The 25,070-nt window shown below is 51.3% G+C and overlaps 1 protein-coding gene and 1 long non-coding RNA gene across 2 annotated transcripts; one reads left to right on the top strand and one right to left on the bottom strand.

Moving 5' to 3' along the window:
- Positions 1 to 3,178: 3,178 nt before the first annotated feature.
- On the top strand, positions 3,179 to 4,342 carry LOC123495126 (uncharacterized). The gene is made up of 3 exons (XR_012188716.1): positions 3,179 to 3,442; positions 3,525 to 3,775; positions 3,892 to 4,342. It is a non-coding gene; the product is annotated as an uncharacterized lncRNA (long non-coding RNA).
- A 1,994-nt stretch (positions 4,343 to 6,336) lies between these two features.
- Positions 6,337 to 14,765, bottom strand: LOC141026503 (uncharacterized). Its single transcript, XM_073503162.1, has 2 exons — positions 13,943 to 14,765; positions 6,337 to 6,468 (listed from the first exon to the last, which is right to left on the bottom strand). The coding sequence occupies exons 1-2, from the start codon at positions 14,597 to 14,599 to the stop codon at positions 6,451 to 6,453; spliced, it is 675 nt and encodes a 224-aa protein (XP_073359263.1). The 5' UTR covers positions 14,600 to 14,765; the 3' UTR covers positions 6,337 to 6,450.
- Between the last annotated feature and the right edge of the window lie 10,305 nt (positions 14,766 to 25,070).

The following is a 25,070-nucleotide window of genomic DNA, read 5'->3' as shown; positions in this document are numbered from 1 at the left end:
GGGCTGCTCGTGTAGGCTGCTATGTCTAGGCAATGGGCTGAAAATTATTAAAAAAAAATTAATTGGGCTGCGAAACGAGCCACCGAGCTGGACCGAGCGGAAACCGGCTTGGCTCGGTCGTCCAACGGGCCTAAATTTGCTAGCTCGGCTCGGCCTATTTTCTTGTCGGGCCGAGCTGAGTCGGGCCGAGCTGGAGCGAGTTTCGGGCCGAGCCGAAAAGCTCACTCGAGCGTCCAGTCCTACCCACAAGGTCCATGTGACTAGATGCCTTGCTAATAATGTACGTGGGAAACGGGTTGCCTGCCTAGCTAGGTCCATGTAATGTGTATATTTTTCCTGATTTAGTACCACATGATAACGTGTAGCGTGCAATGGTGGTTGCCGCATTGGACTACTGAAATTAACTCGGCGACCGAAGTTTTGAACGGGCATATGTTCGCATTTGATACCAGTGGCACTTTGACAAGTTAGACACGACTATGCCTTCTGCTTGTCTTCATGTATCGTGCTTCTAAAAATATGGGTCCTTTTGTCCGACGACAGACAGGTGTTGCCAAATGACTGTGTTTGATGTCGCGGTTATGCTGTTGCGTGTCGTTGATTACCCCGGCATGTCCATTGTTCGGGGTCATGTCCATTGTTTTTAATTTTCTTACTAATTTTGTTGTGCGTATTCTCAGTATTTGGATTTGGTATGTTTGATCTTAATATTAATATATGTTTCCTTTTATCAAGAAAATATCTATGTTCGATAAGAACATAAACACTGTACCAAGAATGGATTTAACATACCGTAGATACCATCAGGTTCACTAATAATGTCAGGTATTAGTTTCAGAATTAATTACTACCTCGTCACAAAACAGGCATTCGCCCCACTGCCACTTTATAAATCATAACAAATGGCTGAACCGATACAAGGCGATGAGGAAATCTTCTTACAAAGCGAATCAAAAATAAAAACGACAGCCGAGAGAGTGATGCAAACACCATCAACTCAAAGTCGAGCATGAGTATAGGAGTAGCCCCACAACACCAGGAAGCATCCAAGGCCACTAACTAGTAGGAACGAAACCTTGCCTCCTTGGGAAATCATCGGACCCCATTGCACTGCACACACCAAGCTATCATTGGAGAGAGCCAGCTGCCCTCTCGCTGCTGGCCATGGAGTTTCGATCTTGCCTGCGGACAACAAAGGAACGAGGTCGGTGGCAAGCGAGACCGTCACACCAAAGTGGAAGAAGGTTCGTCCTAGGATCAAAGCTTGCCCGAAGACCCAGACTGGAAGGTATTCCCTCCATTCCAAAATAGATAACTCAACTTTATACTAACTATAGTACAAAGTTGAGATTTATTTTGGAACGGAGGGAGCTGAGATTCACGCTGATACCCCAAACAGGACATGCGGTGCACCACCACAGAGGCTATGGGAGGGGAACAGCAGTGCGAGGATGTGGCACCCACAAGCATCGTCACCGCCAGAGGGCGGAGCTTTCACTCAAAATTTCAAGCGTGCCACACCAAGGACCAAGCTTGCCAACCCAACCCAAGGAAAGGACTGCTGCCACTAGATCGAGGCCTCCAGATCAAGACTAGGTAGCCGCCATCTATGAAGAAATGACAAAACCTAGATCAGCCCTGCCACGCCCGTCGCCATCCACACAACCAAGGAAAGATCCACCAGTGCTACGACGTTGCACACCATAGAGACATTTGTGCAGCTTCACTATCTGGGGTTGCCGCCCCGGCATCCAAGGATCTACAACACCCAACCAACGTCTGGAAACCAAGACAATACCCACCCAAGGAGCAGCATAGAAACCATCTAACCCTAGGTCGCTTCAATAACCGGATCTGTTGCACATCTACAATGTCCAAATTTGAGCCATAACGTGCGAACGGTGACACACAGGCAGATGGGCAATGATTTCAGCCCACCTAGTCGTAGTCACCAAATACTAAGCCTGGTCACAATGAAAGTATCATAGGTAGTATCATGCATGCCAGCTAGGCATTTTTGCTGAGGTGGCACCAAACTAAATGAGAAAAGAGATGATTGAGTATCATGATATGATATTGTATCATATTAAATAATGTACCAGTGTGTGTCATGCATAACAATAAATGAGGTCACCATGACACCAAACTATAATACTATGCACTGTGAAGGTAGTATCATACACCAGTATTATATGCATAGTACTACTCCAGGTATTACTTACATGCCCAGGATCCACCGCAACGGCACAACCATGACCAGATATGGCTGGCCATAACCCTCTTGGAGATATCCGCACCTACCGTGGCAACCCTCACGAGCGGCGCGGGGGAACCCTAGCCAGTAGTGATTCTACGACCGCCACCAGTGCCTCCACGAGGATGAAGAGGATGGGGTCGCCGTGTGGCATGCACCACCACCGGGACAACCAGATCCAGCCAGTCCCCGGCCGAATCAAGAACCCAAGAAGTAGAGGGAGGTCAGGGTGGTGCCATGGGAGCCAGCGCTGGAGGGGCAGCGAGAGGGTTGAGAGAAGGACTGGGAGAAAGGGGGAACCCCACCGCTGCTGCCTACCGCAAGGGCTTTACCCCGCGACATCGACTAACGGCGGGGAGGGGAAGGCAGTCAAAGTGGCGGCAACAGGCGGCGGCTGCGAGGCGCCACCCGTGTCACCCAAGCAGGACGATGCGGGCCTGAATTTTTTTCCCCTAATTACCACCTCATGCACTCCACACTATCAAAAGTCACATATACTTCAACTCAAAAAAGAAGACGCATATACTTGGAATACATTTTGTGCCATTATTACCTCATGACCAACTCAAGACTATCAATACTCATAGATTCGGGATACATTTTGTACCATGCACAGCAAGGAAGCATGGCGATCATAATTACACGCGCGTGCGCGCGCACACACACACGTGCATATGCGGAAAGAAGTCCACATCACCCCCTGAGGTTTCAGAAACCGGGTAATTTACCCCCTCAACTTCTAAACCGGTTAATTAATCCCCTGAGGTCTCTAATACCAGCCAAAGTACCCCCAAATCCGCTGGTGGTTTTGCTTGCGTGGCTCGAAAGGATGGCCACGTCGGCTTGGTGGGCGGCGCGAAGCGATTTGAGACGGCGCGTGAAGTTTCACCCAATCGACTCTGTTTTGTTCTATGCCCTAATACATAGTTCATCTCTTCCTCCTCCCCTTTTCGTCGCCATGGCCGTCAGCTGAAGCTAGATGTTCCTTGTTCTCTAGTTCGCCTCCTACCCTTTTTTTGGCGGGGAGTTCGTCTCTTATCCTGTTCGTCGCCACGGCCGCCACAGCTCCCTAGTTCCTCTCAAGCCCCGATCAATCATTCTTGACCTAGAAGCGCCCTGAAAAAGGACCTCTCCATGGCTCAACGGAGCAGCGCAATCTCATCTTGGAGTTCCTGTTCGATGTACACCGTGAGTATTAATTTGAGACAGTACAGATGCAGATATACTGAACTTGACCCTTTTCTGAAGTCAATGCCATGTTTTGCTGCAGCAGATGTACGTGGACTAGAGGAAGGGGAGCTGCCATCGACCCCCTCCCGGTCTCAATCAGGTGAGCTAGCCACACATTCGAAACATCTCCATTGTTACTTTCTTTGGGATATTTTTAAAGTAGCATGTGTCGTTGATTAGGATTGTGCTCTGTAGAAAACATTTTTATGAGAGGGCTCTGTAGAAAACATTACTTCTCAGGGGAGACAAGTACTAGGTGTTCCCCATTGATTTTGGCTACAAACTGCAAAGGTAAAAGGCGAGGAGTGCATTAGCTTTCATGAATTCTGTATGATACTAACAACATAGGTTTTCTTTAAAAGGAGAATAGCATAACACTCTGTTGCCTTTTTTGTTGGTGAGTGCAGGCATCTAGGCAAGGAATCCAGGCTAGTGACCATCAAGGACGCAACGACGCGTTGGAGGGGGGCGAGAAGGTTTAACAGTTTCACCAAGTCATTCCTCGTACATCGTACATGATCCAAATAGACCAAAACTGAAGCCTGCTCAGAGGATCAATTAGTTCCAGGAAAAGTATACGCAGAATCGTACCAGGGGCCCAAATGGTGTACATTATACTCTTGGTAGGCATGTGCTGATGCTCTGAGAAGATAGAATTCAGTTTAGTTCAGATTGAGAATTAGTATGTGTAAAAAAATCATCTTCCCTTGCTGGTCTTGTTGTCCCAGTTTAGTTGAGAAGAGATAAGAATTCAGAGAAAGCATTTTGTTTAGGGAATGTACTTCTGAGTCTACAAACTGCTGCATATGCACAAATATATGTAATCTAAATGCAATATTTTCTTGTGACATGAATGAAAGCTTTTGGGAACTGAAAGTACTCTGTTGTTGCAACTATCATGGTTGCAAATTGGCATCATTTTATTTACATTCAACATCATTATTGCAAACTGGCAATAGCAGAATTAATAAACAAGACAGCATGCCAATTATTTGTGCAGTTCGAGCTTTACTTCGGAAGAACACATTTTTCTGAACACAACAGTAAATTCACATAAGAACAAGCCATGCCCACATCAGAAAACAGTACATGCGTCACATAATAAGGAACAAGTGCTAGCAGTACCAGTTTTACATAATATAGCATGAACCAGAGCATGCACAGTGAACCATGTACCACAAGTTCATTTTTATTTTGCTGTAGCTAGATAACTAGCAGTTCAATTATTGCCATATAACAACCATGGGAATCCTGATTGGTTTGGCATTGCCTGAGATATCGACCCAGGTGCTTGTTGATAAGAAGATGTTGCAGATGGAGGTTGAGATGATTGTGTCTGTGCTTTCCTTCTATTCTTTGCTCTCCAATAGAAAGGTGCAGTGGAAGGACTATCTTGTGAAGTTGAGACCTTCTTCTTCCTATCTGCTGGCTTAGATGCTCTAGGACCTTGCTTTGTTGATGGACCAGGAGCTGAACTTTGTTGTGTTGATGGGACATGAGCTTGCTGTGTTGAAAAACAGTAAATGTGAGCAGATTTGCACATGTCAGGAAGAAAATGCAAGTAAAAGAAGAGAGAAAGGGGGCACCTCTGTTCTTGCTTGCTTTGCCTTCCTCCTTGTAGCTGCTCTTGTGAAGTTGGCATGCTCTTTATTACCAGCAGTATTGTTGTTAGTACATTTTCTTTTGTTGTGCCCCTGGGTTCCACAACTTGAACATGTGACCTGAGTGCCTGCTCTTGACATTTTTGATGGATCCCTAGGTTTCTCTCCTTCTTCCTGCCTTCTCTTTTTCTGGGGCCTGCCTTTCTGAGTTCTTTTCTTAGGTGGAAGAGGTCTATGTTTTTCAGAAATTGGCTAATCTTCTGGTCCATTCACAGGCTGTAGAACATGATCATAAATTTTGTGGTACTCAGCTATTGAGTAGCAAGGTGAAATGTAGAGATCCAAATCTCTAGAGCAGGCATAGATTGAACTCACTGCATGACAACAAGGTAAGCCAGAAAGTTGCCAATATCTACATGAACATGTCCAGTTTTCTAGATTAACCGTGTATCTCCTGTGCTCACCTTCCTGTACTTCAAACCCATCTTTTCCATTCCACAACACTTGACACCTAGCGGACCTTTCAATGTTGACCTTCAATTTCTTAAAAATATTTGGACAAATGGTTCCATGCCACTTCTGAGACTTTGCTCTGTTTTGTTGGATCCTCACAGTGACCTTCTTTCTAATAATTTCCATAGCCGTTACTACAGGGTAGAACCTTGATCTCATGATGGCATTATTAAACGACTCACACATGTTGTTCTCAACTGAATCACAGAAAGAGCCAATCCTGAAGTAGGCCCTGCACCAATGCTCTGGCGCGGTTTTCATCATGTCTTTCACACCTTGTACTATGTTTTGCGCAAATAATTTAGCTTACTTCCTGTTGATCAGAGATGAAAAGCCATCCTTCACCATTGTTGTTTATCTGGAGATCTTTTTGAAGAAACCCAATGAACCAATACCAGGACTCATAGCTTTCAACCTCTACTATAGCCCAAGCTATTGGATACATCTGGTTATTCGCATATCTGCCAATTGCACAAAGCAACTGCCCCTTGAAAGCACCCTTCAAAAAACATCCATCTAGCCCCACCACTCTTCTACATCCTGCAAGAAATCCTTTCTTGCAACCATCTAAACACATATACATTCTTTCAAACACATTGATGTGAAGAATTTCTGGATTTAGTGTCACTGCAATAGTGCTACCGGGGTTGCTTCTAAGCAGCTCAAGCTGATAATCATAAACCCGAGCATATTCACCATCAGATAGATCAATTATCTTCTCCATAACTAGTTTCTTTGCTCTTTTGCATTTGGAGATGGACACATCAGCCACTAGATCCTGAAGAACAGCTTGTTGAATGTGCTCTGCCTTCCATGATGGATTGTCCTTGATTTGCCTGAAGTACTTCTTTGCTATGACACCGCATGTACCTATACCGAAAAAGGCTTTCGTCCCGCTTTATATATAAAGCAAACCGCCAAGAGCACACATACACGGACTAGTTCAGAACACACACACCCAAGTCACAAAACGAGAAGTACAAAGGTTCTGCTGAGGGCACAGCTGAACAAGCCCAAAATAAACAAAAAAGGACGCGGCCGAGGCAAGGCGTCTAACCCGGCTCCAGGGGTGGCGGAGGGGGCGGCGGCGACAGACGGACGGCCATCGAGCGAAGGTCGGTGATGAAGGCGGTGATGGCGTCGCGGTCCTGAGGGCGGCTAAGCAGCCGCCAAAGCTGCAAGTAACCAGACAGTTTGAAGAGAGCGTCAGTAGCCCGTCGAAGAGAAATACGCTGGATCCCAAGCTTATTGCGAATCGTCCAAAGAGTCCACGCTAGAACCCCGATCTCGAGCCACCTAATGTGGCGAGAGGGGGAAGGGGAGTTCTGGAGTTCGGCGAAGAGGTCGGGGAAGTTGGTGTGACACCAATCGCCTCCCACTGCCTCCCTAAAGCAGCTCCACATAAATTGAGCTGAGACACAGGAGAAGAAGATGTGATTCGAATCTTCGGGGGTACCACACAGGGGGTAGATGCCGGACCCAGGGCCATTGCGTTTGCGGACCTCCACCCCAGACGGAATCCTACCGCGGATCCATTGCCACATGAATATCCGAATTTTCAATGGCAAGCGGATGGACCAAACCGCTGGGAGGGGGGAGGAGCGGAGGAGGGGGCAATGGCCGAGTAGAGAGACATGGTGAAGAATTGGCCCGAAGGCTCAAGACGCCATCGAACCTCGTCCGGGCCCGCATCCACCGCCGGCTCATGGAGAACGACGCAATCAAGAAGCTCAAGCCACACGGCGGCTTCCGGGGGCCCAAATGGCCTCCGGAAGGCAAGGCGCCCTAAGTCAATAAGGGCCCTCTCAACGGAGATTAAGGGGGCGACATCAATGGAGAAGAGGTCGGGGAAACGGGCCGCAAAGGGAGAGTCTCCCGCCCACCGGTCGAACCAGAACAGTGTCGTTGTACCCGATCCAACCGCGATGGAGGTTCCGATGCGAAGGACGGGAAGCAGTTGGACAACCGATTGCCAAAACTGGGAGCCGCCGGATCTCTGACAGAAGGCGAGGGGCTGTCCGCGCAGGTACTTGTTCCGGATAATGTCAAGCCAGAGACCACCGTGTCCTTGCGAAATGCGCCAGAGCCAGCGGGTGAGGAGGGTGATGTTCATGCGTTTAGAGCACATGGTACCGAGGCCTCCCTATTCACGGGGCTTGCAGATGTCCGGCCAGCTAACCATGTGGTATTTCTGCTTATTGTTGTCACCCGTCCAGAAGAAACGAGATTGAATTTTGGCGATCTCATGGTGAAGGGTCTCATGGAGGCTGTAGAAGCTCATAAGAAACAGGAGGAGGCTAGTGAGGGAGGAATTAATGAGGATCGTCCGAGCCGCCTTTGACAGCCATCGGCCTTGCCAAGGCTCCATGCGCGTTTGTAACTTGGCGGTCGTGGGGTGCAAGTCCGCGACAGTGAGCCGAGAGTCACTGATGGGGGTTCCCAAGTAAGTCGTGGGAAAGGAGCCGAGGCGGCAATTGAGGCGGTTGGCGATGTCAAGGGCTTCAGCCGGAGAGTAGCCCATAACCATCACATCACTCTTGCCGAAGTTGATCTTGAGGCCAGACATTTGTTGGAAGCAGAGAAGAAGGAACTTGAGGTTAGCGATGTCCGTGTCCGAGCCCTCGACCATGATGATGGTGTCGTCGGCGTACTGGAGCATGGAGATCTCGGAGCCGCCCGCCAGATGAGGGGTAATCCCATGAATATGGCCAGCGGTTTTGGCCTTATCTAGGATGGCGGCAAGCGCGTCCACCACCATGTTGAACAGGAACGGAGAGAAAGGATCGCCTTGTCTAACCCCACAGAAGGTGGGGAAGTAAGGACCAATCTCCCCATTGATGTTCACGGCAGTGCGCCCGCAGGACACCATCTGCATCACCCGGGTGATCCAACGATCATCGAAGCCCTTTCGGAGCAAAACTTCCCGAAGGAAGGACCAACTAACAGTGTCGTAGGCCTTGTGAAAGTCAATTTTCAGGAAGACCGCCTTGAGGTGTTTAGACCGCACCTCATGGAGGACTTCATGGAGAACTAATACCCCATCCAGGATATACCGCCCTTTCACGAAGGCGGACTGGTTGGGGTGGGTAATGAGGTCTGCTAGCAGGGTTACCCTATTGGCGTACCCCTTTGCCAGAATCCGGAAGATCACATTGATCACCGTGATCGGGCGGCACTGGCGAATGTCGGAGGCCCCCGACACTTTGGGAATGAGCGAGATGATCCCATAGTTGAGGCGCCCGAGGTCGATGGTCCCAACGTAGAACTCGTCAAAGATGGCCATGATTTCCAGCTTAATCACATTCCAGAAGGTCGGGAAGAATTTCACCGGAAGGCCGTCCGGACCCGGGGCCGAGGAGGGATTCATGCCTCTAATGGCCGCCCAGACCTCATCCTCTGAGAATGGGGTCGTGAGAGCGTTCCCCGCAGCGGAGACAAGCTGGCGGCCGGACCAGTAGTCGAGGGCCAAAGAAAGGCCGCTCCTAGGAGAGGCGGAGAAAAGGGATCGGTAGAACCCGTCGACATGGGTCCTAATGTCGCTTGGGGACTGCAGAAGGGACGGACCGTCCCAGAGGAGGGGGATGGTGTTGCGTCTACGGCGGCCGTTTGTTATGGCCTGAAAGTAGGCCGTGTTCGCGTCGCCTTTCAAGACCCATTTATGGGAACCCCGCAAACGCCAGTAAGCTTCCTCGTCTGTGTAGATGATGGAGAGTTGGTCTTCCAGGTCATACCGAGAGAACCACTCATCACGGGAGAGGCCGACCGTGTCAGCACAGAGGTCAAGTGCCTGAATGGCGGTCAGCAAGGCCTTTTTTCGCTCGCGGAGGTCACGACCCAAGTTGGCAACCCATCCCTTCATGAACTGTCGGCCGCGTTTGGCACAGAGGTGCCAAGAGTCAATAGCAGAGGGGGGGGGGAGGTGAGGAAGAGTCCTGGTCCCCACCCAGCGAGCCCCAACAGCCTCCACGAATCTAGTTTGGGACAACTAGAATGTCTCAAACCGAAATCAGGGAGGGATCGGAGGACGCTCGTCGGAGGAGGACAAGAGAAGAGGGACGTGGTCGGAGCCAATCCGAGTGATAGCCTGAAGAGAGGCCAGAGGGCAGCGGAAGTCCCATTCCGGGGAGACTAGGACCCGGTCCAGGACGGACTGGGTCGGGGAGGCTTGCCGATTGGTCCAGGTGAACATGGCACCGATCCTATCTATTTCGCGAAGACCAAGATCGGCAATGCAGTCATAAAACATCTGCATACGTGCATAGTTGACATGGTCATTGCTCTTGTCTTCCGCGAATCGGAGGAGGTTAAAATCGCCTCCGACAACCACCGGCAGGGAGGCCGCAGAGACCTTCCGGTTAAGCTCCTCGAGGAAGGACGCTGATCTACTGTGGTCAGCCGGGCCATAGACGATGATAACCTCCCATTTGAAGTTCAGGGCTCGTTCATAGAGCTCCATACTAACAAAGAACTGGCCCCGATCCATACTCCCCACGTCGAAGGTGGCATCCTTCACACCTAGAAGGATGCCACCCAAATGGCCGGCGTTCCCACTAGAAGGGAGCCAGTGCCACGCAAAGAGGTGGGTGCTCAGCCGGTCAAGCTCTGGCAATGAGAAGTCGGAGCGCATGGTTTCCTGGATCGCCACTATGTCAATATGCTCATCGCGCACGTACTCGATGAGTTGGCGGTGTCGGCCGTCATGGCCGAACCCGCGGATGTTCCAGAATAAGGCACGCATTAGGAAACCATTGGGGGGCTGCTTGACCCCAGGACGCGGGAGGCGCTTTGGGCGCGGAGAGCGGCAGTGTGAGAGCGGGTGCGGTCCCGAGGCTCAGCCTCCACCACTTGTGGGCGGCCAGCCGCCCTACGGGGTTGTGACGGGGTAGCCACCAGAGGAGGGCCCGAGGGGATGGAGGGAGCGAGGAGGGTCTGGCGAGCCTCCGCCAACTTCCCATCAAGGATCTCGCGAGCCTGGATGGCCGCAATCTGCACTAAGGGGGGAGCGGATTCCCCCTGAAAACAATCGCGGAGTCTGACGCAACCTTCGCAAGGTGACCTAGAGGAACCGCTTCGAGCGCAGAGAATGAGCAAGTAGAAGCTGAAGGGGGGGTGGCTGGCGTACCTGGCTCCAGGTTCCGGGCAGCGGCCCGAAGCTCCGCCCGCTCGGGGATGGGCAGAGCAGGGCTACCATCCGGCCGGGCCTCCTCAAGCCTGAGACTCCGGCGCGAGGCCGTCACCGGGGTGGAGGAGGACCGACCACGGCGGGAGTAGGCCGCAGACCATGGGGGAGGGGGCTGGGAAGCCACTGGGGTGGTCACCCGAGTCTCGCCCTCCCCGTCGGGGTCCGCCGTACCCGCGAGAAGGAGAAGCGGCTGGGAGCAGTCGAGCTGCCGGGGGGATGAAGCAGGAGCTGGCGACGCGGGATCAGGGGCGGGAGGAATCCCAGTTACCGCCGGCAGCGGCGACGGGGAGGGAGCGGCTGCCGGGGGGGTGGGGGGTCCTCGGGGACCATCACCAGGTGAGGCGAGCTGGGGAGGAGTGGCGCGGCACCCTGGAGCGTCGGCGAGAAGGTGGCCGGGGAGGCGCGCGTCGCGACGGGGGTCCCAGCCATAGGGGAGGCCAGGACGGAGGCCGTCGGCTGCATGTCCAGGATTGTCACGGCAGGGAGCGCGTCGGGGGAGCGGGGAGAGGAGGCCGGGGTGACGATGAGGCTGATGTCGGAGGCATCACTCCCCTCGGAGGCGGCTGCAACCGGAGAAGGAGGACGCGCAGCGAGCCCAGCTTGCCACCCCCCCCCCCCCGGCTCGAGGATGGTACCGGGCGAGGTGGCGAAGGGGAGCGGGAAGGGCTGTCCTCAGATCCCTCATCATCATCGGATTGGTGCGACCGAGGGTGATGACGACCGCGGTAGTCATCCTGGGACCCAGGAGGACCACCGGGGGGGGGGGGGGCGTCGTCGAAGAAGCGAGGCCGACCCACATTGTTGGGCGGCTCGGGAGCGATGCGGAGATCAAAGCCCTGGTCGTTGAACAAGACTCGGATGGTGGCGCGCAGCTTAGAGGAGTCGAGGCACTTGACTTTGACGCGCACCTCCTCCTCCTTGCGGAGGGATAGCTCGTCGACCACCACCACCTTGCCAAGGATCCGAGACATATTGCGGATCACCCGCTCGGACCGGGCAATGTCAGGAAGCCCGGCGACCAGGATCCAAGCAGTGTCAAGGACCGCGACGGTCTTGGGGTCAAGGATCGGCTCGGAGATGTCGACGACCAACTTGTTGAGGGCGAGAGTGATCTGATCACTGCGCGTGGCGTAGCCGTGGCTGAGAGCGTCGGGGAAGACCATCAGAAAGCGCCATTGGTGGTGAGGGTGGCCTGCCAGTCCCATTGGCGACGATAGAGGTGGTTGAGCTCAGCCTCAATCATCTCGGGGGAGGCGACACCATCAATCACCGTGACGAGCGCCTGGAGGGAGGGGGAGGGGGAGGGGACGTCCGGGAGCTCGATGTGGAAGAACCCCAGCCCCTCGATCCCATGGCCGTACATCATCAACTCCTCGTCGATAGGCTTTTCCGGGCACAAGAGCGCGGGGTGGGAGGGATCCTTGCAAATGTAGCAGCATGGGGGGTTGACACAGTTGACCTGGGAATGACCCGCAATGCCGCAGTTGAAGCACGGCGGACTGGGGCGGCCAGAGACAGGGCCAGACGCAGCCGAGCGGCCGGAGGCCGGCACAGGGGCTGCTTGTTGGTTTGCCCGAGCCTGCCCGTGCCGCTTCTTCTTTTTGGCCACACCCGGGCGGCCGCGAGCCTGGCCACCCCCAGCACCACCGGCGGCAGGGGGACCAGAGGAGTTTGCGGCGTGCGGCGGGACGTACTTCCTGGCCGGGGCAGCAACGGGTTGGGGAGGCGCACACGGGGAGAGAGGACGGGCCGGGCGGGGAGGGGATGGCCTGCGCTCCCAGCGTCGGGGCGGGGAAGGAGAGCGCCACCGCGAGGAGCGCCAGTCGCCCGCCGCCAGCGGAGGGGAGCGGGGCCGAGCACGCCCATCGGAGCCGCCCGGGGAGCGGCGGTGGTCGCGGCGGTCGTCGAAGCCCTGCGAGCGGCGGCTCTCTCGGTCCCGGAGCTCGCGCCCCAGCTCATCCTCACGACGGGCGGCGTCCGGGGAGGGACGAGGGGGGTCGCGGCGGTCGTCGTAGCGCCGCTTGCGGCGATCCTCGCCGTCGTCCCACTCCTGCGTCATGGGCGGAGCCAGCGGACAGGAGAGGGAGGCGGACAGGGAGGAATCCGGGCCGGCGGTCGCCGGCGAGGGAGGACGAGGAGGCGGGTGGAGCGGGGCGGGGATGCGGAGGAACTGGAGATCTCTTCGGGAGAGGGGGAGACCGTGGCGGCGGGGTGAGGGGACGAGGGGCGCGACAGGCCGTAGGGTAGCCAGATCGATCGAGGGGGCTCAGTGGGCTTAGGGCACGGAGCCGGCCCAAGGATCGAAGGCCCAGCCGCCGCGGCCCGGGGAAGAGGCCTATGAGCCTGGAGGGCCAGGCCAGCTACCCGGCGCGAGCGGGCCACCTCCTCGCAGCCCAAAGGGGCACGGCCCAGGACAGGGAGCGGGGCACCGCGCGGAAGGGTTTCCCCTTCGCAGGGAGGAGCCGCCGCCGCCACCGTCGCCGGGGCAAGGGGGGCGAGGCCGCCGGCCAAGGGCGACGAGGGAGGGAGAGAGGACGGAACTGACGCGCGAAGGAGCCAAACGCGGCGATGAAGGGCCAGAACGGGGAGCAGCGGGGCACTATCACGCCGACGGGCGGGGAGGCGGGAAGAGCAGAGGGAGTCGCCGGCACCAGCCGAGGAGGGGACGCCGTGGACGCCCGCCATGAGGACCGAGCCGAACCCAAGTCAGGCCGGCCCGCCACTCCCCAGGAGCGGCGTCGGCGGCCTCCCGAGCCCCGCAAGGCTGCGCCTTGGCCCCGAGGCGGACGAGCAGAGCTCATTGGCCGGTTCTGCGCGCGCCGCCGCGAGCCGGAGGCAGAACCTCCGCAACGGGAGGCTGAGCCAGCGGCCACGCTGGTCGGCGACGCACGAACGGGAGGGGGGGGACGGGAGGGGCCAGGGCAGTCGGCCGGGGGGGGGGGGGGGGGGTCGTCCTCCTCGGCGAGGTCCGCCCAACGGATCCGCGGCAACACCTCGAGGGAGGACGGGAGCGGCGAGGAGGCAGGCGACGCAGGAGGCGGGGAAGCCGGGGGGTTCGACGAGGAGCCGGGCGGGGAGGGAACGCCGGCCGCGGCGCCCGTCGGGGGCGGAGGCGCGTCGCCAGAGCCCGAGACTTCCATCCGTGAGATTATCGGGATATACCAGCTTGTTGTCCCTTCTTGGAATGCATGTGTGCTCACTGTTGTACCTCCACACTAGAAACCAATCAAATCTGCTGGTAATGGACCCATAAATACTCCAAAGACAGCCAGGCCAGCTACATTTTGCACTTACTCTCTTCTTCTCGTCTTTTGGAAATAACAAGTGGTGATATGTTTTCAGCCCATACTTGACCAATGCATTCTTGAACTCCCTACTGTCATGGAAGGCCATACCAATAGAGAATGAAGGAATTTCAGAAGTGCTATCATAAACTTTGTGCTCTGTCTTCTTCCTCTTAGGCATGTCATCCCCATCACTTGCTTCATCATAAGATAAATCATCTGCACCGTCAAAATAGGGCGTCACATCACCATCACCATCATCAAGCTTGCAATCCTCCGAGACAAGGAAATCCTCTGGCACATCAACTGCTTTCTCATCCTCTTCACCAAGCATTTTGTTCCTAACCTTGTTCTTGAGTTCCCTTGCATATTTTCTGAATTCAATTGCTTCATCATCATCAGCAGAACTATTGTCTTCTTCTTCTAAATCAACCTCATAATCACTATATATCACTGCTTGTAGATTCATCTTCAACTCCTTTGTTTCTTTTTCCTTCTGCCACCTTTGATTTTCTTGCCATGGATCTACTTCCATTCACAATCTTCCTAGAAACTGGCAACTTCTGGGGCCGATGAAATAAATGTGCATCTTCAGCTACCTCATGCATCTCATCTGCATCTCCTCTACATTCCTCTGAATTTTGCTTCTCTTCTCAACATTGTTCATCTTGTTCTGCTGGTTGTCTCTCTCCTTGTTCTGCCTGCTGAAGGGATAGGTAACCCAGTGGTTTCATATCTGTGAAATAACAACAAAATACATTAGAGCATTTAGTAAATTTTGATTACTTAGAATACATGCAGGTAGGCATCAACCTGAGTTATCTCGACTGTTAATTCCAGCAACTGTGAAAGAAAACTACTGATTGCGGAGCAGCTATTTCAATGTGTACTGTAGCTCGCCGGCCGGCTAGTTGTTTAATTATGATCACACAAGTACCATGAAAAGAATACTAACATGTCGGTCCAGATTAATCATGGAGCAAAAATCATATACTTGGAAAATGGCAGTGGCCTGAAGGGAGCCAAGTCTATTCTCTGAATTTGAAAAAACTGCTTTAAAATCTACAGAACCTAGACTGTTCAAGTGCCCAGGGGATAATCACGGTATACACATTAACTAAACAAGCACTACTCCGGTGCAACTGTGGTGCGTTAGTACTAATCACCGAACAGATCTCTGACTATCTAGGTGTGGGCGTGTGACATCTGAATTCAGAAAGGGTCGTTGCAGGTGTGCAAGTTTCAATGCGTAGTCCACACAGAGAGGGACGTGTGTGGTGGGCATGGAAGAGCTGAGCGCCTAACCTGGAGTCGTCGCGCCGCTTCTGTCAAGCAGCGATCATCATGTGTTACCCCGCCGCCGTCTCGTCGAAAGGAAATAAGGGAGACGAGGTCCAAACAAGAGCTTTTTTATGGTACCCTGTACTGTTAAAGATGGGAGGTAGCAGTATACAATCATCTACCGCTGATTCCGTGAGGGTAGTTCTAGTCATTTTTCCGTTTTCTAAGATAACGCTAGCCAATCAGCAATCGGCCGTTCTTTTCGCTCTGGTTGAGCCATCGGCCGTTGCTCTACCCGCCGCAGCCGCCAACTCGACATAGCCAACTAGCCGGCTCCACCGTCGTCGAACTCGCCACCGTGTCCCTCTTTCCCAGCGCGCTCCCGCCATCACCTTCCGCGAGCGCATGACCTGGACCGTACCTCTGAGCGCTTGGTCCACCAGCATGGCCAAGGAAGGGGATGCGGACGAAGACGAGATGCAACGGTGGTCGCCGGCATAGAGGAAGGGAGGAAGACGAATCCTCGTCAAGGAAGACGATTTAGGCCGTGAGCGCGTGCCGCAATCGACGAGCATAGCCGGTGGCGTAGCAGCGTCGGTCCACAAGCACGGCCGACAGTGTGAAGGCGACGAGGCGGCCGCCGGAATCCTAGCCGGCGGGCGCATGCATGCGGCAGAAGGTAAAGGGAAGCGAACGAACAGGTTCGCTTGGTCGAGAGGCCGGCTAGCTTTTCTCTCCCTAAATTACCCTCACAACAAGTATACTGCTGCACGCGGAGCGTCCGGTGTCACCGGTACTGCTGGCAATGGTAGTCGCCCAGTTGAGCAGTATAGATCAACCACCACCCTTTGATTTCGAGAATAGATGGCTCATATTCATTGCAGGGTACTGTAAAAGAGCTCCCAAACAAATAGGAGGAGCAGTTAAGTCGGAGACCCACCCACCAAGCCGATGTGGCCATCCTTTCGAGCCACGCAAGCAAAACCACCAGCGGATACTACTGTAATTGGAATTTGGGGGTACTTTGGCTGGTATTAGAGATCTTAGGAGATTAATTAACCGGTTTAGAAGTTGAGGGGTAGATTACCCGGTTTCTGAAACCCCAGGGGGTGATGTGGACTTCTTTCGCATATGCGTGCAGGAAAAGAGGGATTGATTGTCCTCTCGCACATGATTTTCCTCGCAAAGCGCTCCAGGTTTCAGCTTTCTAAAGATTAGTTGCCCAGATCGGTACATCAACTGGTCACCGGTCATTAAACGATCTACCAACTGGTGAGTAATAAAGTTGCTCTTTGTCGGTGCTTACCTTGACTGGCTAGGCTGGAGAATGTTTGGGACGAAGGACCCGTATGTGCGTACATGTGGCGATCCTTTCTTGACCCAGTAGCGTATATAACGTGTGAATCATGCCATGGCATGGTTGCCTATTGGAGAAGGTGAGTCGACGTGCTTCGCCGCGTCAGGCATCGTCGGCGCTGGTAGCTCATGCCAATGCAAACAGACTTTTTTTGGCAAACTTAAAACGCAAATTTAGCAGTCAAGGCTACACATCCTTTTTGACATATAATACATGCAAGCACAAGCCTTTTTTGAGGGGCCAATAGCTCCTGTGCGACGTTTTTCATGCGAATTGGAAGGAGTGCGACGTTGTTGGAATGAATGGCTGTGATGCGATGTTTTAGAAGCAAACAATAGCTCCAATGCGACATGGCTCTGTTTAACCATGAAATGAAAAACACGAGGGGTTAGCGATTCGAGTTATGACACGCGGGCCCTAGCAGTTACTCGCATGCGGGTGGGACCCACAACTTATCCACGCAAGCATGCCCGTGCTCATCAGCGTGCCCCGACCCAAGCCAGCCACGAGCCCGAGCCAGCCCACCCCCCCCCCCCCCCCCCCGCCCTCCATTGCTTGCCCTGCCCCTTTCCTTTCCTACCTTCTTCTTCCTCTGCTCCGGCAACGAAGCGCGCCGCCGGCGAGTGATTTCTAGCTCGACTTCGGCCTCCCGCCAATCATGGACGCAGTACGGTCCACTGCCGTTGACAAGATGCCCCGATTGCCCGCGCATGGAGCCTCTGAAGCGTTTGACTTGTGTGAGGGAAGAAAATGGCAATCGTGGGCGTGAGTTTGTGAAATGCTTGAGCAAGCCACAGCCGGGGCAGGTTAGATCTGTGTTCTTGACCAATCCTATGGTCTAATTTCTCCCGATTTCTTTCTTTTTTCCCTCGAATTAGGGCGGTGGATCTGGGTGGTGGATCTAGGATTCATGCGCCGCCGGCCCCCTGTTTTTCAGGTTCTGAAGAAATGTGGGCATTTTGAGTGGCTCGATGACTATGTTGAAAGGTTGAAATTGGAGGGATCAACCGGAACCCAAGAGCTCAATTTTGGGGGGCGGCTTGCCGTGGAACAAGCCCCCAATTTGGCGGACAGAGCCGATCCGATGATGCACAGTGCAGAACTGAAGTGTGAATTGAAGAAAATTGGCAAGCAACTAAAGCATCTGATCGATTTGAAGCAGCAAGCAAATATGATGGCTGGAGCATTTTATGGTTGTGTCATTGCTATGGGTTTATTTTACTTGATGTTCATCAATCGCTAGAATTTGTTAGAGTTTCAGTTAGTGTGTCAACTAGTTTCAGGGGTGCCCAGTAGTTTGAGTTAGCCAGGGATCATTTGTTAGATGAATTTGAATTAGTGGGAAGCAAAACTTGCTTGAATTATTGTAATGATATTCTCAGGGGCCCTATTCAGTTCATGCTCTGTTTCCTCTATTTTTGTTCTTCAGTTAACAGAGTACACACCCAAAATTCAGTTTCTAGTAAAAAACAAAACTGGGCTGCCGAATAGATGTTGGGCCGTGAGAAAATGGGCCCTGAGAAAATAACCATGGCCAAGACCAGCCCACCCGCGTAGGGGCACCAGCCCACCTCTAACTTCGGCAAATAAAATGGGGCCCAATAAAATGTTACTTGTTTTTATTTTGGCCTTTTTCTTGCACTAAATTTTGTGATGGATCATTTTTTGATGCACTAAAACTAAATGTTAATTGTTTTTATGCATGTCTACAGTTCCATGAACTAAATGAGTTGCATGCTTGCATGAAGTGCCCGAAGTAAATTAGTTTGCATTTCCTAGTTGCACCCATGTCCATAGTGGATTTGCATGGGGCTCCTAGTTGCATGTCCATGGTTTGGCCAATATTTTGAAGATGGTGTGTGTGGTGATTGGGGTGTAGCAACCCGGGCCCGTAGCAACCCATAGCAATACACGAATAATAAGCAAGAACAACCCATAGCAATCCACAAATAATAGCACGAAACACGCAATATATATAGTAGCATAACGATTATATAGAAGCATAACGATTGCAACCCATAGTTCCACGATAGCCTTACAACTCCATGATAGCCTTACAACTTAAAGTACTAATAAAACTTAATAATAGTAGCATAACGATTACAACTTAAAAAAACTAATACGATAGATCTATAGCAAGCTAGATAGATTGGGGGGCACCAAACGCGGGTTCTTCTTCGGGTTCTTCTCCTCCTCCTCCTCCAGGCCACCTCGCTCCTCCGGGTGCCGCCCTTCACTCCTCCCCGTTGTTGATGGGGTACGGGAGTGTGTGCATAACGCCGTTGTTGGGGAAGATGCCGTTGAAGTCAGTGAAGATATTGTAGGTTGTGAAAGCTATGAACTCACAACCAACCCAATACGCTCGCCCGAGGAGATGGAAATCATCGAAAGGGTTAGTGAATGTGGCGAGGAGCCCAACCATAACGCCGTTGTGGTTGACCTCCTCAAGATGGTACATCCGAGGAGAGCCGCGGGGGAGGTGGCGGAAGCCGGCCGCAAGGAAGAACTCCGTTAACTCCCTTGCGCCCCTCCACCTCGAGATCGCCCAAACCCTAAGGGTTCTCTCTACATACACTCCGGCCGGGTAGAGCCTTTCCGGCACGGTTGGGGGGAAGCGGTAGGTGGGGCCGTTGTACTGCATGGTGGCGGGGTGGCTCGAGGGCTCGATCGGGTTTGATGGAGAAGAAGGAAGAAGGAGGGCAGAGGAGGCAGAGGATGGGGTGTGGATGAGGAGGGAGAGGAAGACGATAGTGCCCGGCTTAAATAGCCCAAGTGAGACGTGGTTTCACCCCGTAGAATTATTGGGCGGGCGGCATTTGGTGGCGCCCCATGAAAGTGTGTACACGAGCGTGGGAAACAGGCTGCGATCCTTCTGTGCAACCGGTCGCGGGTCAAGGGGGACGGGCTCACGGACGCGTCTGTGCCGTCATGGGTCAAGGGGACACGCCTGCATGAAGTTATCTGCGTGTGCCGCCCGTGCATTCATGCCGTAGCCCATTAATTTGCACATCTTGCTAGGGCCTGGCTAGAGGGCAACGTTTGGTCGATGGGAGACATGACAATAATGGACGCCTTCATTTGCCCATCTTGTAACGGGCAGCACGCCGTTTGAACTAGGCATCGATACCCACATCGATACCCCATGCCAGTATTGCGTCCTCAAAGAGGAGCACGCAATGTACAGCACGCAATGCAACGTTGGCTTTTTGGTTGTCTTCATCGGGCTGCTGCGTTGTGGCCGGGCGCATGCTTTCATGCGACGATGCATCAATTGTAATGGTAGGCATGCGACAGGTTACTGCGTCGATAGGGGTGGCGGAGCATGGCTACGTCGAGGGCATGCATGCAACGCACGGGCGCAGTTCTGCGGGTGGGCATGCATGCTGCGGGTAGGCACGGGCACGCATGCAACGATGGAAAGGGCACTGCGTAGGCTTGGTCCATGCACCGCGTCAACTCTTGCCGTTGGATTCAAATGAACGGTCCTGATGCCCCAACGAGAGAGGCTGATCCAAACCCCACTGATTCAACCAATCAACGCGTCTCATGCGGATCGATGCACACTATAGCTAACCCTAGCGCCTGATCTCAACCGTCCACGCACAACGATCGACGACCCGGTAGTGTGCGGGGTTTTGAGGGGTTTTGACTGATTAGGGTTGAGCATAACTAATTCAAAAAAAATCAAAAAAATATAAAACTTGCGCACATAGTCTTATTATGTCGTATAGTAACGAGAAAAAAAATATAAATATGATTTACATACATTTTTACGAAAAATCCTTCACAAAATTGTCATTCCTCGAACAATGTAGTATGGAGTTCAAGGGAGAGAGTAGTGGGCACCCGAGAGTAGGTGGGGTTTTGAAAATGAAAAGTGTGAAAACCTCACCAAAACTTCGTTTTGGATTGACTAAGAAAGATCTTAACTTACTTTTCTCATTTTCATGTTTTAAACTTGTTATATATATATAATTTTCTATTAAACCTTGTTTTTTCAAAAAAAAAAGAAAATAATAGAAAATTAATTCAATAAATAGTGAGACTTTAGATTTACACTATATAGGTAGAATAGATGTGTAGAAAAATTATTTGGCTGGTTTAGACAAGGTGCCAAAAAAACTTGCTTAAATATGAGGCCGTTTATCCTACCTTTGGAGGTCATTTGAGACACACTTTTCATGACTATGAGTTCAGCTTACCAAAAGGGCTCGGAATGACCAGGAAGCAAACATATTTCAGTTGAGGTACTTTAGATAGCATTAAAACATCAATACCCCATCCCTAATTCAAATTTGAGTCCAAATTTGAATTTAAATTTAAATTTTATTTGGCTGGTTTAGACAAGGTACCAACAAACAAGTTCGAATAGAAATACAGGGACACATAGTGACTACCAGTACGCACCAAGTTACAAATATTATTACATGCCCCAAATTTTCAAACTGTTCTCTGTTCTACCTCTTCCTACCACGTCGTGTGCCCTTCTTCGCCTTAACACTTCTTGTTTTTGGTTCTACTACACACACAAGTTCACTGATCATCTTGGTTTTCTTCACTGGTCTTTTCAACACCTCGCCAACACCCTCGTGATCAGTGTCTTCAGTCTCAATGTTGACAGCAGTTTCAGTTTCTTCGGTGTGTACCCCAACATGAGTTTCTTCAGTCTGAACCTCGACACGCTCAGGTTCAGTTTCTTCGGTGTGTACCTCAACATGGGTTTCTTCAGTCTGAACCTCGACACGCTCAGGTTCAGTTTCAACCTCGAGAGCAGTTTCTTCAGTCTGAATGTTGACTGCAGCAAGATTTTCTTCAGTCTGCTCAGGCTCAGGCACACTTCTCTTCTTTCTACCGCCATTGACTCTTGCTTTTTTTGTTGGCCAACACTGTTCAACAACAAGGGGCTGACTTGCTCGCTTCCTCCTGGCCATTGGGAAAATGTTATAGATATAGTAATTGGAAAAAAGCACCAAATCAAAACACAAAAAAATACACAAGAACATACTTTGGCTTATCAGGAGTGTAACGGCATTTGACAGATCCCACTCTGTGCCCAAGTTCCTGGCACAACTTGCATCTGTTTTTGTTACCTTTTTGGGCCCTTTTTGACTTTCCATCTTCTTTTCCCTTCTTACTACTCCCACCTTTCTCAAACCATGCCTTGAATCTACTCTGTTTAGGCCAGCCAGCCTTTCTTTTCGTCAAGGGAGGACACATGGAAAATTCAATGTCCACTTCAGGCCACTGAGACTGATCTGTAAGTGCTGGAATTGGAGTAGCATATGCAGCTTTGAATCTTGCTACCGAATAATATTCATGCAAATATGGGTGCATGTTTATCTTCGGTTGGGATGCTAAGAAGAGAATGGCATGCTCACATGGTTTACCAGTGTGTTGCCACTCGAGGCAAGTGCAATCATGCAATTCAGTGTTAACAACATGTCTCCTTCCAGTTTTGTTATCTCTAACTTCAGCACCCCAAGGTGAAGATTTTTCAACAAACACATGTGAAAGACATCTGCTCCTATTGACCACCTGTTGTACCACTGCTGGAAGCTTATCACCTTGCATACAATCACCTATCCTTCTTCTCAATTCCCACAACCGCATGAGCATGATCTGATTTGGTCAACCATGTCATGCACAGGCAAATCTTTTAACTCCTTCACCTTGTTGTTGAAACTCTCTGCCAAATTGTTTTTGATGTGGTCACACTTGATGGCAGTGTTGAATGCTGACCTGTACCATAACAAAGAAGGGTAGGTGTTCAGCCATGGGCCAAACTCATCACATGCTGCCATTATCTTATCAAGATGATATTTGTGTGTCTGTCTAGTGTAAGATCTTGCTGCTGGCCACATGCGCCCAAATTCTTCTCCTCTAAATTTTTTGATCAAATTCATCCACAAATGACCGAAGCACTCCCTCTGCTCAGCATGTGGGAAAACATTTTTCACTGAATTTTCAAGCCCCTTACACGCATCTGTGTGTATAGCCAAAGGTGACACTGGCCCTAGGCATCTTTTCAACTGGATCATGAACCATGTCCATGAAGCCTCTGTTTCTGACTGAAACAAGCCAACAGCAATAGGAAACATCCAGTTGTGTCCATCTAGAGCATTGCATGCTGCCAACTGACCATTCCACTTGCCCGTCAAAAATGACGAGTCTATGCTCAAATATGGACGGCACCCTGCTTTGAACCCATCGATGCAAGGCTTCAAAGCCATAAAAAACATGGAGAACTTGACTTCACCTTCGGCTGATACCTCTGTATCTATCTCCACAACACTGCCAGGTGACCTCTTTTCCACCTCTGCTTTGAAGTTGTAAAGCATCCTAAATGTATTTGCCCAATCACCATATAAATTTTTCATTGCCCTTTGTTTTGCCTTCCACACTGTGGTATATTTCAGTTTAATGGGGTACACCTTTTCCAAGTCTACTTTGAGTTTCTTGGCAGTAGTGTTTGGTGTTTTGGCTAAAATCGGGGTGATCTTTTCTGCAACCCAAAGTTGTGATGTCATGGTTGATACTCTCTGTGAACTTGTAATACAAGTATGTTGATTGGGGATTTGGTTAACCCTGACAGTACTTCCATCAGGTTGCAGTCTAGCAGATATGTACCACTTGCAAGGCTTCACACTACCATCAAATCCTCTGCACCTCGCATCAAACTCATGTTTCACTGCACAAGTCTTGAAACACATCCTAAACTCCTTCATGCTTGGGAACAACTTGCCTACTTCAATGATAGGGTTTTCTTTGTCATACACATGCACCAGCTCATCATCATGTGCATCATCTACTTCATTCGCAGCTTGTTCCATCAACTGTCCATCTACTTCTTCATCAGCATTAGCAGGCAAACTAGATTCGCCCCTCTCCTGCTTATCTCTGTCATCGACTGGAATGCCAAAAGGTTTGGCCATCTCAATGTCAGGCATTGGTGCAATGACCAAATTAGTAGGCTCATCTAATTCAACTACATTCCAATCAATAGTTGCTGCAGTTTCAGTTTCAGTTCCAGTCACCTGTCCCTCTTCAGCTATTACTGTAAGTTCAGTACACATGGGAATCAATGGCCTCTGTGTAGCCCAATCATCATCTACCATCTGCGCAGCCAATTGTGATGGCACATATCCAACCTTCGAAAAAATGTTCAGATCAACGAGCTCAGCAAAAAAATTAGCCCGTTTGCTTGTCCAGCCGTTTTGCCGATCGATTTCTTCAACAATCTGTTCACCATCTTCTATTCTCACATACTCTCCTTTCCAATCATCAAACCGCAACAGTGATACTTCTTGCTCTGGACCCCAAACTATATTCTCCCCAATTTTTTCCACCCATTTCTTCACTGCCGTCTCTCCCATGTTCTGTAGAACTTGTGGATCAATCTCTGTAAACTCGACCTCCCATTTAACAATTGTGTCTCTCTCAATGTTCTGTATGCTACCATCAACTAATTTTGCCTTTGATGGAAAGAAATTGACTATCAATTCGAAGGTCCGAGCGGCAGCATCCCCTCTGTCAGTGGCGGACAGTGTGAGCCCGTGAGAAAGAGCAGACGAGGCTACCCCCTAATTGCATGCAAAATTGGATCGGAGAGAGGCGCATTACCTATTCGAAGTTGAATCTGGCGGCTCCATCTCAGTATGCCCACGGACTCCCCTCACAACCTATCGATTCCGCAAGTGAAAACAGAGGAAACGAGCTGAGATCTACGGGCCCGAGAGAGGAACGGGAGGGCGACTAGGGTTTGAATTCACTCACCATTTTCTTATGATGAAGGCTCCGCTGCCGTTGAGAACGAGGGCTCCGCCGCCGCCACCGAGAACGCAAGATCCGCCGCCACCGGAGAAGAAGGGGGGCAGAGTGGCGGGCCCAGCACGGTCAGCTGTTTTGAGGAACAATTAAGTTGGACCCACATGTCCTAACATAAACGGGCGGGCTTGGTTGACGACCAATTTAACCATATTTAACACCCCATGTGGCCCTGGGCTATTTACACGCTCAAATGTGTCGCACCACAGCCATTCGCTCGAACAACGTCGCACTCTTGCCAATTCACCTCAAAAACGTCGCACAGGAGCTATTGGCCCTTTTTTTAGAGGAAAGCAGACTGCTTACAATAAATATCGAGCAAAGTTAGCATTGAATCCCACTAGGTTTAATTCTTTCTTTCTTTTTTTTGAGCCTCATACATGCAAGCAGTAGGGTTTTTTTTAGAGGAAGGCAAACTGCTTACAATAAACATCTAGCAAAGTTAGCATCGATTCCCACTAGGTTTAATTCTTATACTAGTACAAGGCACGATCTTCCCCCAGGCTTACATAATCGAACTCGTGAGACATGCCTTGGCCAAAGA

Source organism: Aegilops tauschii, chromosome 7 (assembly GCF_002575655.3).
Source record: "Aegilops tauschii subsp. strangulata cultivar AL8/78 chromosome 7, Aet v6.0, whole genome shotgun sequence".
Lineage (NCBI taxonomy): Eukaryota > Viridiplantae > Streptophyta > Magnoliopsida > Poales > Poaceae > Aegilops > Aegilops tauschii.
The sequence above is the reverse complement of the archived record's forward strand: the minus strand, read 5'-3'. Positions and strand labels throughout refer to the sequence as shown.

Coding starts and splice junctions, on each gene's coding strand:
- LOC141026503 (XM_073503162.1), bottom strand. CDS start 14,599: ATGGAAGTAGATCCATGGCAAGAAAATCAAAGGTGGCAGAAGGAAAAA.